Source organism: Nerophis ophidion, linkage group LG04 (genome assembly GCF_033978795.1).
Source record: "Nerophis ophidion isolate RoL-2023_Sa linkage group LG04, RoL_Noph_v1.0, whole genome shotgun sequence".
Classification (NCBI taxonomy): domain Eukaryota; kingdom Metazoa; phylum Chordata; class Actinopteri; order Syngnathiformes; family Syngnathidae; genus Nerophis; species Nerophis ophidion.
In genome coordinates this window covers 33,219,826-33,237,945 of record NC_084614.1, presented here as the reverse complement: position 1 = coordinate 33,237,945, position 18,120 = coordinate 33,219,826, and the positions used below count along the sequence as shown (strand labels likewise).

Below are 18,120 nucleotides of genomic sequence, written 5' to 3'. Positions count from 1 at the left end.
TACCAGCTCAGGAAATGTGGCCAACTGCTTCGCTCATTTGTAGTCCTTGTTAGCATTAGAACTCACACAACATCCAATCACTAAGTAGTTGCCCTCCCTTTTGGAAATGAGTCCTAATTTCAGCAATTTATACTGCTCATTATTGAACTCCACAGTCAAGTCCTACTTACTCAATCTGGCCTTATGTGAAAACATCATTTTAATTTCATTCTTTGCTCAATGGCCAATTTCTACGCTTGTGACAAACCATTGTTTCGGTATAATCTGACAGATGCAATACACGACACAATAATGTCATGTTTTTGGCGCAAAGTGCAAAAATACACTTCCTCACTTATTGTGGTGCAGCTTTTGAGCTGTGACTGTGGAAGGAGTTAAAAGAGAATCCTTGAAGCCTTAATTTAGTGTTTATGTGCTCATGGAGAAAAGAAATAGTGTTGCCGAGGGCCACAGCTAGACTTGTCTGTGCAGTGATCAGTGATATTGAAACATCCAATTTACAGACAGTATGCGAGCATGTTACAAAATGATGGCCCTATTTGTTGCCTGGAAACAAATTGATGCCTAAACACTTTCTCAGAAATAAAAGTACCTTTGGGCTACAACGGCTTGTCACTGGGGTAATATCATCAAAGTTTGTATCCCTAAAGCTGAGCATGTGTTGAACAATCTTATAAATGTATTTTTAAATTCCAACATTGTCAATGTAACGGTGCTCACTGGTTGTTGCTGCTCATCTTAAGTCCTGTAGGTGTCGCTAGAGTGTCTTTAAAATGGTTAGCAAACTGTGGATTTTGAATCATTTTACTCTACTTATCCACTTCATTCTTGGTGTCAAATAATGCCTCCATATGCTACGTTCAATACATGTAGCCCTCACTTCATTCCATGCTTTCCAACCAGCAGGCTCCTCCATTTCTACAGTTCTTTTCCAGGTGGTCTTCCTGCCCTTCCCCTCAGGCGCCCACATCATAGCGGAAATGCAGTTGATGTCCTGTCTATGGATGTTGTCATTCATCAAGGTCATTGTATTCTCAAAGAAATAAATCAATCGCAAATAGACTGTTCAGTTTGTCTTAGACATCTTGCCTCTCATCCAAGCAAGCTTCATCAGTTCATGTTCACAGACTTAGATTGGTCAGATCTAACCAATAAACTTAGATTGGTTAGCGCTGACCAATCTAAGTCTATGAACATGAACTGATGATGTGATCTGGCAGAGTCATTTGGTTGGGACATATCCAGATTGTTGTTGCCAGCCCTTGTCCTCTCAGAACTGTACAATACGACAGATATGTACTTTTTACTCGAAATACAGATATCGCCGACTTGTTTATTTCCACTATACCATTTATTTCAGTTGATACTAAAGCTCCTAGGATACTTGACTCGGAATACTAAAGCAACAAAGAATGCTTCACATTTAGCAACAAGCTTTCTTTATCATTTGTGCCTTGATCTGTGCCAAAAACAAAGACAGACACATATAAGCAGAAACATCCTTCATTATATAGTTTGAACTTGGAAAATCTAGTGTCTGCTTCAACTCTATAAGATAATTTTTCAAGCCGACCCATTTTCTGACACGATCTTACAACCTTTTGGGAGCTGTTAATCTTTCCTCATTGCATACGACCTAATGTGTCTAAAATTGGTCTACAATATCATTATTTTGTCACATGCACAGCAACATTTGTCTCCAAATTTAACTCATGGGCAGCCATGTGCAGCGCCAGAGAACCAGATCTGGGTCTTAGGTCAAAGAATAATCCATGTGTATGCGACACTCAGGGCAATGTAGGGAGGTGCCTTGCCCAAAAGTACAACAGTAGCGGCTGGGATTGAGGATGCGTAATTAAAACCGGAAAACTCTGTTGACATGAAAACCCGCTCTACCTTCTGAGCAAACTACATCCAATTAAATTTTCAGCTTGAATACAGCACTCGATCCATTCAAAAGTTATTACAAATCTGTTTAGGAACAAAAATTTCATTGTAATTTTGGGGAGATGCCCCTGTAAAATTAGGCATTTAAGACTGCAAAAAAAAAAAGTCCTGCAAAAATGTGTGGATATTGCACAGTGCGCTGTCTTAAGCCAACCACACCATTCCTAACTACCCCACATGCTAACTCTATGTTGCAGTATTAAACCATTGATTCATGCTTTTGTTAAAATAGGCCATGCAAAGACAATACAAGATCAGGGCCAAATTATGAGCCCAGAAAGCCCCAAAGGTGAATTTACTGGAAAAAAAGAAGTACTTGAGACACATTTTTGTGATTAATCACATGATAATTGGTAGGGGGTGTGGGAAAAAATCGATTCGAATCGCGATTCTCATTTTTTTTTTAATAGATTTTTTTTTTCCTTTCTTTTTTATCAATCCAAGAAACCAATACACAGCAATACTATAACAATGCAATCCAATCCCAAAACCAAACCTGACCCAGCAACACTCAGAACTGCAATAAACAGAGCAATTGAGAGGAGACACAAACACGGCACAGAACAAACCAAAAGTAGTGAAACAAAAATGAATATTATCAACAACAGTATCAATATTAGTTATAATTTCAGCATAACAGTGATTAAAAATCCCTCATTGATATTATCAATAGACATTTATAAAAATAAAAATAAAATAACAATAGTGTCACAGTGGCTTGCACTTGCATCGCATCTAGATAGATAGTTTATTGTTCTTCGGCCAATGGTCAACAAAACAAACAAACAGTTGTAATTCATAGATTGAAAATGAAAATGTCGCAGACCGAAAGGGTTTAAGCTGAAGTTGAACACTTATTGCGCCTAACCCTATAAACAATGTGAAGTACAAAATTATAAAATGTCCTTTGCACAACATATTAGGAATACACATTATACACAACATGAACGTAGTTCAATTATATACACAGTAAAGGCATGTGAAATATCCTTGCACACGTATTAAACCTTTGCACCAATTATATACTATATATGCATACAATTATACTTCCATTATTATTTATATCCCATGTTTAGTTTTCAATTAACATTAATCATAGTGTTAACTACAATGTTGATTCAAGAGTGATATATTTTTTCAAGACATTGGTCTTAAAGTGTTTTTTAAATGTGTGAATGGAACTGGAACATTTTAAGGAATCCTCCAAACTGTTCCACAGTTGAACTCCTCTAACAGAAACACATCTGCTTTTTAAGCTCGTTCTTATTTTTGCTTTCTGAAAGAAAGCTGATCCTCTGAGGTCATAGGGATTCTCTCTGGGTTTGAACCTCACCTGTAGACACCCAGGCAGCATGTGGTTATGAGCTTTGTAAGCCACAAAAGTAGTATTGAGGTCAACAAGATTGTGCAGTTTCAATGTTTTTAATTTAATGAACAGAGCATTGGTATGGTCAAGATAATTCGCATAATTTACCATTCGAATCGCTTTCTTTTGAAGTAAGAATATAGAGTTGATGTTTGATTTGTAATTATTACCCCAGATTTCAACACAATAATTAAGATATGGGAGTATGAAAGAATTATATAACATGTTAAGAGCCTTTTGATTTGCAGAGTTTTTAAATTTATGTAACATAGCAATAACTTTTGCCATCTTTGTCTTAAGTATAATTATGTACAGTTTCCAATTTAATTTATCATTTACATAGATTCCCAAAAATTTGGGAATTTATATAAATGATAAATTAAATTGGAAACTGTACTGGAGACTTTAACACCCAATGACATCTTGACGACAGTAAGAACTAACTTTTACATAATTTCCTGCAAATACCCCTTTAATGAAAGAAAGGGAAAGCTTTCTAAAGACTTACCACACCTATTCAGCCACTGTAATTATTGCTAGTGAGCTGTCTATTTGAAGAGATCCTTGTGGATTTGTGTAAAGTTTGACTTTGACAGTCCTGAACTACACCACAGCACTTTGTGTGGATTCTTGTTAGAAAGTGAAACTAGACCTCATGCAAGACCAAAGAACTCCAAAGCCCACTAATCTTACTACAGCATATAAGATGTGGAGACAGCTCTTAGCTGAACTAGAAGAAATTCCTTAGCCCAAGGTGGTCAATTAGAGCTGCATGATCAAATATATCAAATGCTGCATAAGGTCCCGAGACAAAGAATTAACCATTTCTGTGCCTGATGTTTAAAGGCACTCAACCACGGGCTCTTAAATACCTCATGGAATTTACAAGCAAGAAGTTTTTGCAGGTTTGACAGTCCATGTATTCATTTATTTATGTTTTTAAATAAATGTGTTTTTATTGAGCAGTGATGTGTTTTGTTGCTGCAAATCACATTAGCAATTGTAGTGGTCATAAAATATCCTCTTTCTAGCTACATTACTTTTATATACTAATTTATACATCTTTGTAGACTCTGAATAGATTAAATGCAATATGTTGTTTTATTATCGGGGAAAGTATAAGTCATACATTACCTTGATGTTTAAAAGTTCGCATAAATTTAACGGCAAACTTTAGTTTAAAAGAAAAGAATACTCACCATATCTGTATCTGACACTGGCCCGAAGCTTGTCACATAAATGTTTGTCCTCACTTCTGTCACGCTCTCTGTAAAGAAAAGAGTGCAGCATGTTATACACAGCACGTGTTCGGTCAGTCCTGTGGAGCACATTGCAAATTGAAATACCACTTATCCTGCTAAGGGGTTGCGGAAATCTGAAACCTATCGCAGCTGATTTTGGGAAAAAGGCAGAGTACACCCAGAACTGGTTGTAAGTTTAAATTTGCTATTTACATTTCTCTATATACAAAAGTAGAGGTTATGCGATATACGATATAAAGTATATAATTTTGGTCAAAATTAGATATTTTAATAGTAATTATATTTTTTATAATATTAATATATATATTAAAAATAAAATATATCTGATAACAACAAAATCATATCAGATTAAACATGAACAAACCTAAAGTAAGCATGCAATTTATTTTCACCGTACAAGCTTTTCTACCTTAACTGCTCTACGGTCAGTAACGTAATCAGATCAATGCATACTTTTGTACAAAAATGAGTGAGAAGACTGATGTTCTCGCCGGCTGTCAATGCGTGGACTTCGGGTTTTTTTTTCCCGGCTGCAAAGGAAAGTTGGAGCGGGCAAGGCGTGAAGATAAGGACATATTTATTAATTACTGTAAAAAAAAGGCACACACAAGGCAGAAGTACAAAAACTTGGCTAATGAAACAAAAACTTGCACAAAGGCAGAAACTATGATCATGAAGCAAAACTCGATAACTGTGACCTGAAAAAACAAAACTTATGCGGCATGGCAAGAAGCATAACTATGAACAGGCATGAGTATCAGAGGTAGCATGGCATGAAGTGAGCAGAGGTAAAGTCGCCAGGCTGACTTCCTGGGAACTTTCGGTTTAAATAATAGTGAAATGATTAGTGAAAACAGGTGCGTGACTCCAAATGTGAAAAAGGTGAAACTAATGGTTGCTATGGTGACAATACAAGAAAGTGAAACAGCAGGAACTGAGTGTCCAAAAACCAAACAGAACATGAATTAAACCAAAACATGATCACATAAATGACACTTGCAAATTGCACTCCAAAAATGCAGCCTGAGAACCTTGGATAAAACTGATGTGAGCATTTTGCGAGCGTTGTTTTGGCCTACTAATCTTGGCGGTCCGAAAACGCACCATAGTTTGTTTGTATGTACATCTTTCTTTGATGCTGCCGCAGTAAGACGTTTTTTATGCCACTTTTTCTTTGTCTCATTTTGTCCACCAAACTTTTAATGATGTTCGTGAATGCACAAAGGTAAGACTTGTTGATGTTATTGACTTGTGTGGAGTGCTAATCAGGCATATTTGGTCACTGAAAGACTGCAAGCTAATCGATGCTAACATGATATTTATGCTAGCATCATCAAGACTCATTCGTAGGTATATTTGAGCTCATTTAATTTCCTTTACTTATTTCCTCTGTGTATTTAAATTAGATCTGCATTTGTTATGACACATTATCTTTATGTAACATTGACTGCATACCTGATAGTTGTTAGTGTGCCATGTTGTTCCAGACCAGTGGCTTCGACAGACAGATTTCACTGGGGCATGTGCCCCAGTGTTGATCTGCAGTGCCCCAGTAAAAATTTCACCAATAAAAAAAAACGCTTCAGAGTTTTAAGTCTACATAACATAGACAAAAGCGCACATACTACTTAGTATGGTAATTGATTGCTAGTGTATTCACTCTACGTAACAATGAGCACATGGCTAATTAATATGGTAATTTATTCACGTGTGGATCGAGACTTCAGTTGAGAGTGAGAAAGAGAGAGAGAGAGAGAGAGAGAGAGAGAGAGAGAGAGAGAGAGAGAGGGGATGTGAATCACTGCTGAGGTAGGTAATGTTAGCCAACACCAGTTTGTTAATTATATTGTTTTGATTTTGATTTGACTCAAACTGTAACTCCTAGATGGATATCAGAAAGTTATTCGCCCACAGCAGGGAAGAAGCAGCGAGGAATGAGAGATGTAAGTGAAGTCCTAGCTAGACTTGGCAACATCACTGTCTTAAGTTGATGCTAAGTTAGCTAACGTTATTCTTTGTATCAAGACATACATATTCATTTGCTGTACGAGTTGTCGGGGGAATTTCCAATCAACATGAAACATAATGTTGGTTATTGTCTGCTGGTTCTGCATCAATGATGATTCGGAGTAAGCATGTGTGAGTTGAGTGCTTCTCAAATGGTTTATCTTCAGGATGAAAAACATTTTTCCATATCATCAAGTCGTGAGCCAAATGTTTAAATCATTCAAGTTTATTTCACAGAAAAATAGCACAGTAGACTTGTCTTGTTAATCGGTGTGACTATGACTAAAATAATCTTGTTTTGTCACCAGAAAAATGGCTACAGCTAAAGCATCTGGTTTTGTTTCCAGAAAAATTAGTAACATTTCTGTATTTGTTTTCAGAAAGATGGATGAAAATATCGGGTTTTGTTGCCCCATTTAGATTTAAAAAAAATATATTTCCATGTCTGTCCTGAGTTCTCCTCCAACTTGTTAGTCGGTTTGCCTTTTGCTAAAATACTCACTAATAGTCACTAGAAAAATGGCTAAACATATCTGGTTTTGTTGCAACAATTTGATTTTTTTCTCCCTAAACTTTTTTTTTTTTTCATGCACACATCTGACTGCGACTCACTGAAAATGACACACAATCCACTTTTATGTCACGACCCACCAGTTGGGAACCACTGGTCAACTGTATAACATCCATCCATCCATCCATTTTCTACCGCTTGTTCCCTTTTGGGGTCGCGGGGGGCGCTGGCGCCTATCTCAGCTACAATCGGGCGGAAGGCGGGGTACACCCTGGACAAGTCGCCACCTCATCGCAGGGCCAACTGTATAACAGTTACTGTAATATTTCCATGTCTGTCCAGAGTGATTGACCATTTTGCAAAAATGAAAACGAGACGTTACAGTTTACTTCTCAGAAAATGATTCACTGAACAGACACACAACAGTTGTTCATTTATTCTACTACTGTGGCTTTATTGTTTAGTGTATATTTTATAGTTTTGTGTATCTGAAATAGGATTAGCCACATTGCCATAAATGGAAATTAAATAATATAAAGGAACCCAGAGATGTAGGGGTGATTTATTTTTTATTTTACTTTTGTAGATGTTAAATTTGCAGATGATTACTGAAATAAAAATTTCAAAAAGATTCATTGCTCTTCCTTTTTGCTTTTACCAGTAGCAGTTTAGAAGTCTGGAGTAAAAAAGTGCACAATTAGGTCAAATGCATTAGTTAATTTCAGGTGGTTAATCAAAGATCCATACAACATAATCTGATAGGATTTCATAGTTTAAAGCACTATTTATGTATTTTTTATGATAAATAAGTGCTAAAAATGTTTTTGCTTGCGCGCTTTGCACGCTCACATGAATTATTTGTGCCCCAGGTGTGCCCCAGTACAGTATTAAGTCTAGTGACGCCCCTGTTCCAGACCACAGCAAACGTAACCTAGCTTGCAAATATTATAATAAATCCATTAGAAGACGACAGCCTGCAGTTTCCTTTAACTTGGACACACAACATCTATACATTTGGCCATTCTAAGCCAGTAATTTCCAGGAGTTATCTCACCCTCTGAGAAACCTCTGTTTTACTAATCTTTTCCAATATTGTAAAAATGTGTAGAATAAATATTGCATTTCAACATTTCTGTCAGCAAAGGTTTAAGTCAGCCTGCGACACATAGTCGTTTTGATACAGGCTAGTATAGCTAATATAAACACTTACATAATCTGTTGCCTTCATTATAACACTTATATAAGGCTCTTATTTTTTTGCTGCTCCGGACATATTTATTTTTTTGTATTTTTGGTCCAATATGGCTCTTTTTAACATTTTGGGTTGTCGACCACTGAGCTAGCTGAACAAGACTTCACCGCTAAGTGGAAACAGATGCACCGGCTCAGAATTGTTGCCTGGTTAAAGCAAAAAATTCCTATTTTGACACAACATAACATTTAGCATTAGCCTGGCTGAAAACATTAAAACCCCCTTTTCTGGAAGGAAATACAGCATCTTAGCATCTAACATATGGCCCCCTGTGGGTTTTCTATAATGAGTATAATTAGTTTCCATTACACAGTCGTATAGACATGTCGTAATCACATTAAACCTGATCAGCTATTATGACTCTCAATGTGTTTTCTCCCCCTATTTTGGAATAATTACATGTATCGTTAAACATTATAAAAAAGAAATGGTTCCAAATGCTACATATAATAAAAAGGATCAGCATGACACAATTCAATTAAGAGCTGGTGTATTAATTATAATATTTTAAAAAAAGGCTTGGATTTTGATACATTAAGTAGGACATGATGTAATTAATAGTTGAGAACGGCTAAAATTTGTTTTCCCCACTTTGTGGGTTGAATCTGTTCCTTTGGGGAGGATGTGTGAAGCAGGCTTTTGGGCTCTTGGTGAGACAAATAGGTTCCCCCTGTAGCACAACAACTACAGAGTGATGAGGCTTTTATCGCAAAGTAAAAGACATACTTTGCACTATTTCCCAGACCTGAGAGACCACCCATAGGTGAAATCTCCGCTCCTCGGGCGACGAATGCCCAAGAGAGGTGTGATCCACTTTCACATAAATCATCCCGAAGACACAGATACTTCTTGCAAATTATGTGATTATCGCAGAGCTGCATCAGCAGTTTCCATAGTGGTCATAGGCGGGGGGTGAGAAGGGGTGGGGGTTGCGAATGAGTTTGCCATTTTTTTTTGGTTTACAATTCATCAGTGCAAAATGGCGGTGTGAATAAATGCTGCTGTGGATGCAATTATACTGTACACTCTGATTATCTGAGATGTTTGCACATAATTATGTCTCACTAAACTTTTTAAGTCCACAGTCAACCTCAAGTAATGACATTTCCATTAAAAAAACAAGATGAATCCGCAACAAAAACAATTTATTGTCACACCAAACCAGTGCTGATTCGCTTATAAATTCAATGAGAACGACTCCAACATCCTCTGACTAGGGCAAATGAGACATGGATGTATTGTGCCCGGTTCCTCTGCTGCCTGGTTACAGCTCCAAAGTCTTGTAGCTTGGTGGTCTGCAGCCTGGTAGCTATGCTTGTGGCTTCAGCAGCAAGCAGTGGAGCAGAAGCAACCCATTCCAGCTGGATGACTGAGAAAAGTCTGCTCAAGCATGTGGGCTTGCTTTTTTTGAAGATTTGGATGAAATGGCACCATTTAGATGGGCTCTCTACTGACATATGTGCTTGTTGGTTATGACTGCAGAGCACGCAATAGCCAATACATGTTCTGCACTCCACAAAACCCAATGGTTATCAGTTTTAGTCTTACCTCCCAGTCCAGGGCGTAGTCTGTTGTCATATCCATCCAACAGTCTGTCTAAGATTTGGGTGTAAATGGTGATGTTATCTTTACTGTCACCAGGCAGCGGCTCTTTGTGTCCAACGACGGCCCTGCAGGAAGAAATTGAAGACCATAATGCAACATGTACGCAGCAAAAAAAAAAAAAAAAAAAAATATATATATATATATATATATATGTATGTCTTGATTGGATTATCCAGAGAATAGTGCTCGATACCGTGGTAGAGCGCAATATGTAGGTGTGGGAAAACAATCACAAGACTACTTCATCTCTACAGATCTGTTTCATGAGGGGTTCCCTCAATCATCAGGAGATTTTAATGGAAGCATTCACATACAATGGTTTATATAGAGCACAGAGTGGGTGGGTACAAGCAGGCGTAGGGTGTGGTGATTGGCTCATGTGTTACCTAGGAGGTGTTTCCGTCTATGGCGGCATGTTGAAATGATTTCACTGCGCTTGTTGAGAGATGATAGATCTGGATGATATATAATAAACAGTTTCTCTTTTAAGCATAGGTTGCATCTTTTATTACCACTGTTGTAAGGTGTGCTGGATGCAAGAATTTGCCATGTTATTGAATATTCAACATTATTGTCTTTGAGGTTCCAAATGTGTTTGCTGAGTTCTGTAGAATTCTGCAAAGTCTGGTTTCTAAAGGAGGCGTTGTGATTATTCCATCTTGTTTTGAACGCTCCTTCGGTTAATCCTACGTACGTGTCGGATGTGTTAATGTCCTTGCGTATTACTTTTGCTTGGTAAACGACTGATGTTTGTAAGCACCTTCCGTTGAGAGGGCAATCAGGTTTCTTGCGACAGTTACATTCATTATTGGTTTCAGAGTCGTTTAGTCTGGGGGTAGGCAGTCCTTTTGCAATTGCTTTGTTGTGGTTTGAAATGATTTGTTGCATGTTATTCATACAGCTGTAGCTCAATTTAATGTTGTTCTTGTTGAATATTTTTTCTTAGGGTGTTGCCTTTGGGGAAGTGTTTGTCGATCAGAGTGAGGAACTTTCGGCCGATGTTGGTTGAGACGTCTTTGCTGAATGGCGGATTGTACCAGATGATGTTGTTTCGTTTTCTGCTCTTTTTTGGTTGGTTTCCTGGGGTGGGTTCATAGGTGAGGGTGAAGTAGTCCGAGGCGAAGTTTAGTGCTTGGGTCAGTAGGTCTTGCGTGATGGAAGGGTAAAATTCTTCGATGTCGAAGGAGATAAAGTTGTGTTGTTGTTTGTCTTGGATGTTGTTGAACCATTTGATTACTGCTGCTGTATTTCTCCAAGAAGCGCATATGCCAAATCTTCAAAGAAAACGGCCTACGGATCACGATTGAAGCCAACAAGCTAACCGTCAACTTCCTCGACGTCACTTTCAACCTGAGAAATAACAGCTACCAACCATTCACGAAACCCAACACAAAACTCCAATACGTGCACCACGACAGCAACCACCCACCCACCACCACGAAAAGAATACCTACCGGAATTAATGAAAGACTATCGATGCTGTCATCCAGCAAAGCTGAATTCGACCAAGCAACCCCACCGTACCAGAAAGCACTTGATGAAAGCGGATACAACTTCACCCTCACCTATGAACCCACCCCAGGAAACCAACCAAAAAAGAGCAGAAAACGAAATAACATCATCTGGTACAATCCGCCATTCAGCAAAGACGTCTCAACCAACATCGGCCGCAAGTTCCTCACTCTGATCGACAAACACTTCCCCAAAGGCAACACCCTAAGAAAAATATTCAACAAGAACAACATTAAATTGAGCTACAGCTGTATGAATAACATGCAACAAATCATTTCAAACCACAACAAAGCAATTGCAAAAGGACTGCCTACCCCCAGACTAAACGACTCTGAAACCGATAATGAATGTAACTGTCGCAAGAAACCTGATTGCCCTCTCAACGGAAGGTGCTTACAAACATCAGTCGTTTACCAAGCAAAGGTAATACGCAAGGACATTAACACATCCGACACGTACGTAGGATTAACCGAAGGAGCGTTCAAAACAAGATGGAATAATCACAACGCCTCCTTTAGAAACCAGACTTTGCAGAATTCTACAGAACTCAGCAAACACATTTGGAACCTCAAAGACAATAATGTTGAATATTCAATAACATGGCAAATTCTTGCATCCAGCACACCTTACAACAGTGGTAATAAAAGATGCAACCTATGCTTAAAAGAGAAACTGTTTATTATATATCATCCAGATCTATCATCTCTCAACAAGCGCAGTGAAATCATTTCAACATGCCGCCATAGACGGAAACACCTCCTAGGTAACACATGAGCCAATCACCACACCCTACGCCTGCTTGTACCCACCCACTCTGTGCTCTATATAAACCATTGTATGTGAATGCTTCCATTAAAATCTCCTGATGATTGAGGGAACCCCTCATGAAACAGTTCTGTAGAGATGAAGTAGTCTTGTGATTTTTCCCACACATACATATATATATATATATATATATACTTATATATATGTAGGTGTGGGAAAAAAATCCCACAATCATCAGGGGATTTATATATATATATATATATATATATATATATATATATATATATATATATATATATATATATATATATTAGGGGTGGGCAAATTAATGCGTTAATTACGAGTTAACTCATCAATCTATTAACGCCGACAATTATTCTATCGCACATTTGCGTATGTTGTTTACATGCTTTTATGTTGTTAACGCCTTTTCTTAACAAGATGGCGTCGCCCGGATGGGCTTCGGCGTCGAGGGGCTCTTGGTAAAGACGGAACATTTGGCAAAAATACCGGACAATTCTGCAAATTTCATGGCTGGCTTACAGCGTGGTCACTCCGGGATCACTTACGACCGCCAGACAATTCTGAATGTGGATAGATCGAGCCGTTTTGGACTGAATGACGCGTCCTTGCTAGACCTGCTAGCTAGCATGGGAATACTTTGCCGGCTACATCCAGCGGCTTGTGAAGCAGCGGAGTATATGTGTTGTCTGTCTATTTATGAATAATGCAGACGAGGAGTGTTGGCTGAGTTCTTAACGTTTGCTTTCTTTCAGAGCGTGCATATCACAACATACAAGATGCCCTCATGGCGACACAACCTTTACCGCGCATGCTCGTCACTCCTGTTGCATGCTGGGTATGGTAGTTCTTTTTTTCCCTGGCTCATAACATAACGATATAGTACCATGTATACGATGCGTTAAGTTTATCAAAGCACCAAGCAAACAATCAGAAAATTCCCATCATATCAATTCCTAGATATGGTCATAATTATTTTAAGTGCACTACGCAGCATAAACACAACATTATTAATATTGCTACTACGGATAATTTGATCAAAAATTCCCTAAAACAGCCCACTACCTATAATATAGGTTTTTTAAACATAAGATCCCTGATAAAAAAAAATGTTTCTGCTGTTACCTCAGAAATTGCCTGTTCAGATGTTATGATTGTGGCTCAGAGATTTGTAAGTAGATTGTATTTATTTTCCATAACAAACAGGATAACTTAAATACCCTGGCAGTGGCAATACGTTTCAATGTTTGTATTTACATTTTTTGAGTTGATTTTCATAAAATATGCTATTTAACTGCTACTGTTTAACAATTACTGATTTAAAATGTGTTTGCACAACAAATGTTTTGGCGCTTTTGTTCATGTGGGAGAATATTCCAATAAAGGTGCATTACACACTACTTTTGAATTCATTATTGGGCTTTGCGTATACAATGCAGTTAATCGCAATTAATCAGAGAAATAATGCGATTAACTTCGATAAAATGTTTAATCGTTGCCCAGCCCTATATATATATATATATATATATATATATATATATATATATATATATATATATATATATATATATATATATATTTATATATATTTATATATATATATATTACTTTAATGGAAGCTGCTTTTATACCCAATCATGACACCCACCTGTTCCCAACTAGCCTGCACACCTGTGGGATGTTCCAAATAAGTGTTTGATGAATATTCCTCAACTTTATCAGTATTTATTGCCACCTGTCCTAACTTCTTTGTCACGTGTTGCTGGCATCAAATTCTAAAGTTAATGATTATTTGCAAAAAAAAAAATGTTTATCAGTTTGAACATCAAATATGTTGTCTTAGTAGCATATTCAACTGAATATGGGTTAAAAATGATATGCAAATCATTGTATTTCGTTAATATTGACATCCAACACAATTTCCCAACTCATGTTGAAACGGGGTTTGTATGTATATTAATATATATATATATATATATATATATATATATATGTATATATACACACACACACACACATATAGTCAAGGTTTCTGTGGTTTATCCGTTACACAGTGCTGCTCAATACCGGGTTAGAGTGCAGTATGTTAGGTGGTCAGGAAAAAACAAAAAGAAGGCTATGTCACACCGACAAACCTGTTTCCTGTTTTGAAACAGGTTTGTCACAATGATAAAGCCTCTTCCGGGGTCGCGGGGGGCGCTGGCGCCTATCTCAGCTACAATCGGGCAGAAGGCGGTGTACACCCTGGACAAGTCGCCACCTCATCGCAGGGCCAACACAGATAGAAAGACAACATTCACACTCACATTCACACACTAGGGCCAATTTAGTGTTGCCAATCAACCTATCCCCATGTGCATGTCTTTGGAGGTGGGAGGAAGTCGGAGTACCCGGAGGGAACCCACGCATTCATGGGGAGAACATGCAAACTCCAAACGGAAATATCCCGAGCCTGGGATTGAACCCAAGACTGCAGGACCTTCATATTGTGAGGCAGACGCACTAACCCCTCTGCCACCGTGAAGCCCATTTTTATATATACATATATATATATATATATATACATAATATATATATATATATATATATATATATATATATATATATATATATATATATATATATATATATATATATATATATATATATATATATATATATATATATATATATATATATATATATATATATATATATATATATATATATATATATATATATACATACTTTGTATTTATATCCACTTGGGACTCCCCACGAGCCAGATCGCGGATGCTGTTGGGCCGGATCTAGCCCGCAGCCCATATCTTGGGGTATTTTGGGGACGGCATAGCCAATTTGGGAGAGTGGTCATAGCAGCAACCTGAGGGTTCCTGGTTTGATCCCCACCTTCTACCAACCTCGTCACATCTGTTGTGTCCTTGAGCAAGACACTTCACCCATTCTCCTGATGGGTCATGGTTAGGGCCTTTCATGGCAGCTCCCGTGTGTGAATGTGTGTGTGAATGGGCAAATGTGGAAAAAAATATCAAAGCGCTTTGAGTACCTTGAAGGTAGAAAAGCGCTATGCAAGTATAATCCACTTAGCATTATTCAAGGGGCACAGAATCTGTATGGCTGGTTATTTTCTTTATGTTTACGAATATATTTCATGTCAAAATTTAATGTACCCTTGGTGGAATTACTGTACTATATATAGGGTTGGTGGCCGGAGATGGGAGCTGTTGTTTACCCCCTAATCCACCGCAGGATAACGGAAGTAAATGGTTGATTTAAAATGTATGGTACTTTATGTCTCAAGCAGTTAGAGAAGTCTGGTAAAACAACAATCTCTGTTGCTATAGTAATTATATTATACAAATGTGTTTTTCGAATGTTTTTCCTAAACTTAACTCTTCACTGAAAGCTTTGATTAGAAAAGTAATCATGTGGTTTAAGCCTCCGGTTATTAAAAAAATGATAACCATAGTAATAAATGTCCAACATTATCCCCGTGACACAATAGGAAAGGCTATTATTCAATAGCTAGAGTGCTGAAGAGTTAATGACTATAGACTTTTAATTAAACCAAAAACCCCCCAGAGGATACCCAAGTAACCCCCAATGTGCAAACACTAACTGATACCTGCAGCACTGTTCCAGGAGATAGTTTTGAAAACAAATGATGACTGACTCTAACATAGACAATCTGTCTTTGCTTGGCCTCTTAGAAAGGCCTTGAGTAGTTGAATCTCCCCTGTAAAAAAATAACTACCATCCATAAAGAGTCGAGCATGGCTTCAACCTCAGTCTTTTAAGCACTTACAGTATGGGTGACGTTTTAAGCTTCATCTGTTAGGTCTTGCGGCCATTTAAAAGCTGTATCAATACAGTAATACCTGTAACCCATTTTTTTTTTCCTATAACTAAATCATAATTAGGGGGGTATGAAAATTGAGGTACTTTACCATTGCATTAATACTCATGCCATAATGTAATCAAAACACTTTTGCTGGGAACCATATTCCAATGATGATATCCATCACACATTTTTTAAAAAGCCTTTGTAGCTTCAAAAAAAAATGTACTAATGAATTGAAAATAGATAACTGATTTTAGTTCCGTATAAATAGTTCTGAACAATGTCTACTCAACACTGATATTGTGTGTAAGAGTGTGTGCGTAAAGTAGCTGCATGTTTTAAATGAAGTACACTTACACAGCACATTTCCATAATGACATACATTCCATTCAATAAGCTTAAATTCAAAACCTATAGTAAAAATGCTGCTTCAAAATATTAAGAGCCTGATCTACTAAAGGTGTGCGTGTTCTTCAATCGCTACCTATCTTTTGGAAGGCAAACTTGCCAAGCACAGATCAATATACTTGAAATTCAGAAATACAAATCGGTCTATTGATGCATCGATGAATCATTACAGCCCTAATATACAGTGTAAATATATATATATATTAGGGCTGGGCAACGATTAAACATTTTAATCGAAGTTGATCGCACCATTTCTCAGATTAATCGCGATTAACTGCATTGTATACGCAATGCCCAATAATGAATTCAAAAGTAGAGTGTAGTGCATCTTTATTGGAATATTCTCCCACATAAACAAAAGCGCCAAAACATTTGTTGTGCAAACACAATTTAAATCAGTCCTTGTTAAACAGTAGCAGTTAAATAGCATATTTTATGAAAATCAACTCAAAAAATGTAAATACAAACTTTTAAGCTTATTACTACCACTGCCAGGGTATTTAAGTTATCCTGTTTGTTATGGAAAATAAATATAATCTACATACAAATCTCTGAGCCACAATCATAACATCTGTACAGGCAATTTCTGAGGTAACAGCAGAAAGAAACATTTTTTTTTATCAGGGATCTTATGTTTAAAAAACCTATATTATAGGTAGTGGGCTGTTTTAGGGAATTTTTTATCAAATTATCCGTAGTAGCAATATTAATAATGTTGTCTTTATTCTGCGTGGTGCACTTAAAATAATTATGACCATATCTAGGAATTGATATGATGGGAATTTTCCGATTGTTTGCTTGGTGCTTTGATAAACTTAACGCATATACATGGTACTATATTGTGATGTTATGAGCCAGGGGAAAAAAGAACTACCCTACCCAGTGTGCAACAGGAGTGACGAGCATGCGCGGTAGCCCGGTATAGGTTGTGTCGCCATGACGGCATCTTGTATGTTGTGATATGCACGCTCAGAAAGCAAACGTTAAGAACTCAGCCAACACTCCTCGTCTGCATTATTCATAAATAGACAGACAACACATATACTCCGCTGCTTCACAGGCCGCTGGATGTAGCCGGCAAAGTATTCCCATGCTAGCTAGCCGGTCTAGCAAGCACGCGTCATTCAGTCCAAAACGGCCCGATCTATCCACATTCAGAATTGTCTGGCGGTCGTAAGTGATCCCGGAGTGACCACGCTGTAAGCCAGCCATGAAATTTGCAGAATTGTCCGGTATTTTTGCCAAATGTTCCGTCTTTACCAAGAGCCCCTTGACGCCGAAGCCCATCCGGGCGACGCCATTTTTTTAAGAAAAGGCGTTAACAAAATAAAAGCATGTAAACAACATACGCAAATGTGCGATAAAATAATTGTCGGCGTTAATAGATTGATGAGTTAACTCGTAATTAACGCATTAATTTGCCCACCCCTAATATATATATATATATATGTTTGCGTACACGTGCAAGCTTGATAATGCATACAAAGCTGGATTACTAAGCTTGTGCGCGGAGAATTCCATCTTTTAAATTAGAAAAATAAAAAAATGCTATCCTTTTATCGTGACTGCCTTAATGTTCAGTATATACTGGGAGGAGGAGATGCAAATACGATCATTAAGTGC

At 37.5% G+C, this 18,120-nt stretch overlaps 1 protein-coding gene across 4 annotated transcripts in view; it reads right to left on the bottom strand.

Moving 5' to 3' along the window:
- gabra3 (gamma-aminobutyric acid type A receptor subunit alpha3) overlaps positions 1-18,120 on the bottom strand; it is a 310,113-nt gene that overhangs the window by 135,646 nt on the left and 156,347 nt on the right. For all 4 annotated transcript variants that reach the window (XM_061897864.1, XM_061897866.1, XM_061897865.1 and 1 more), the window contains exons 3-4: positions 9,894-10,015; positions 4,513-4,580 (exon numbers count right to left, since the gene is read on the bottom strand). In XM_061897864.1, the coding sequence (XP_061753848.1) occupies positions 4,513-4,580; positions 9,894-10,015 (190 nt within the window). The remainder of the gene's footprint in view (positions 1-4,512; positions 4,581-9,893; positions 10,016-18,120) is intronic.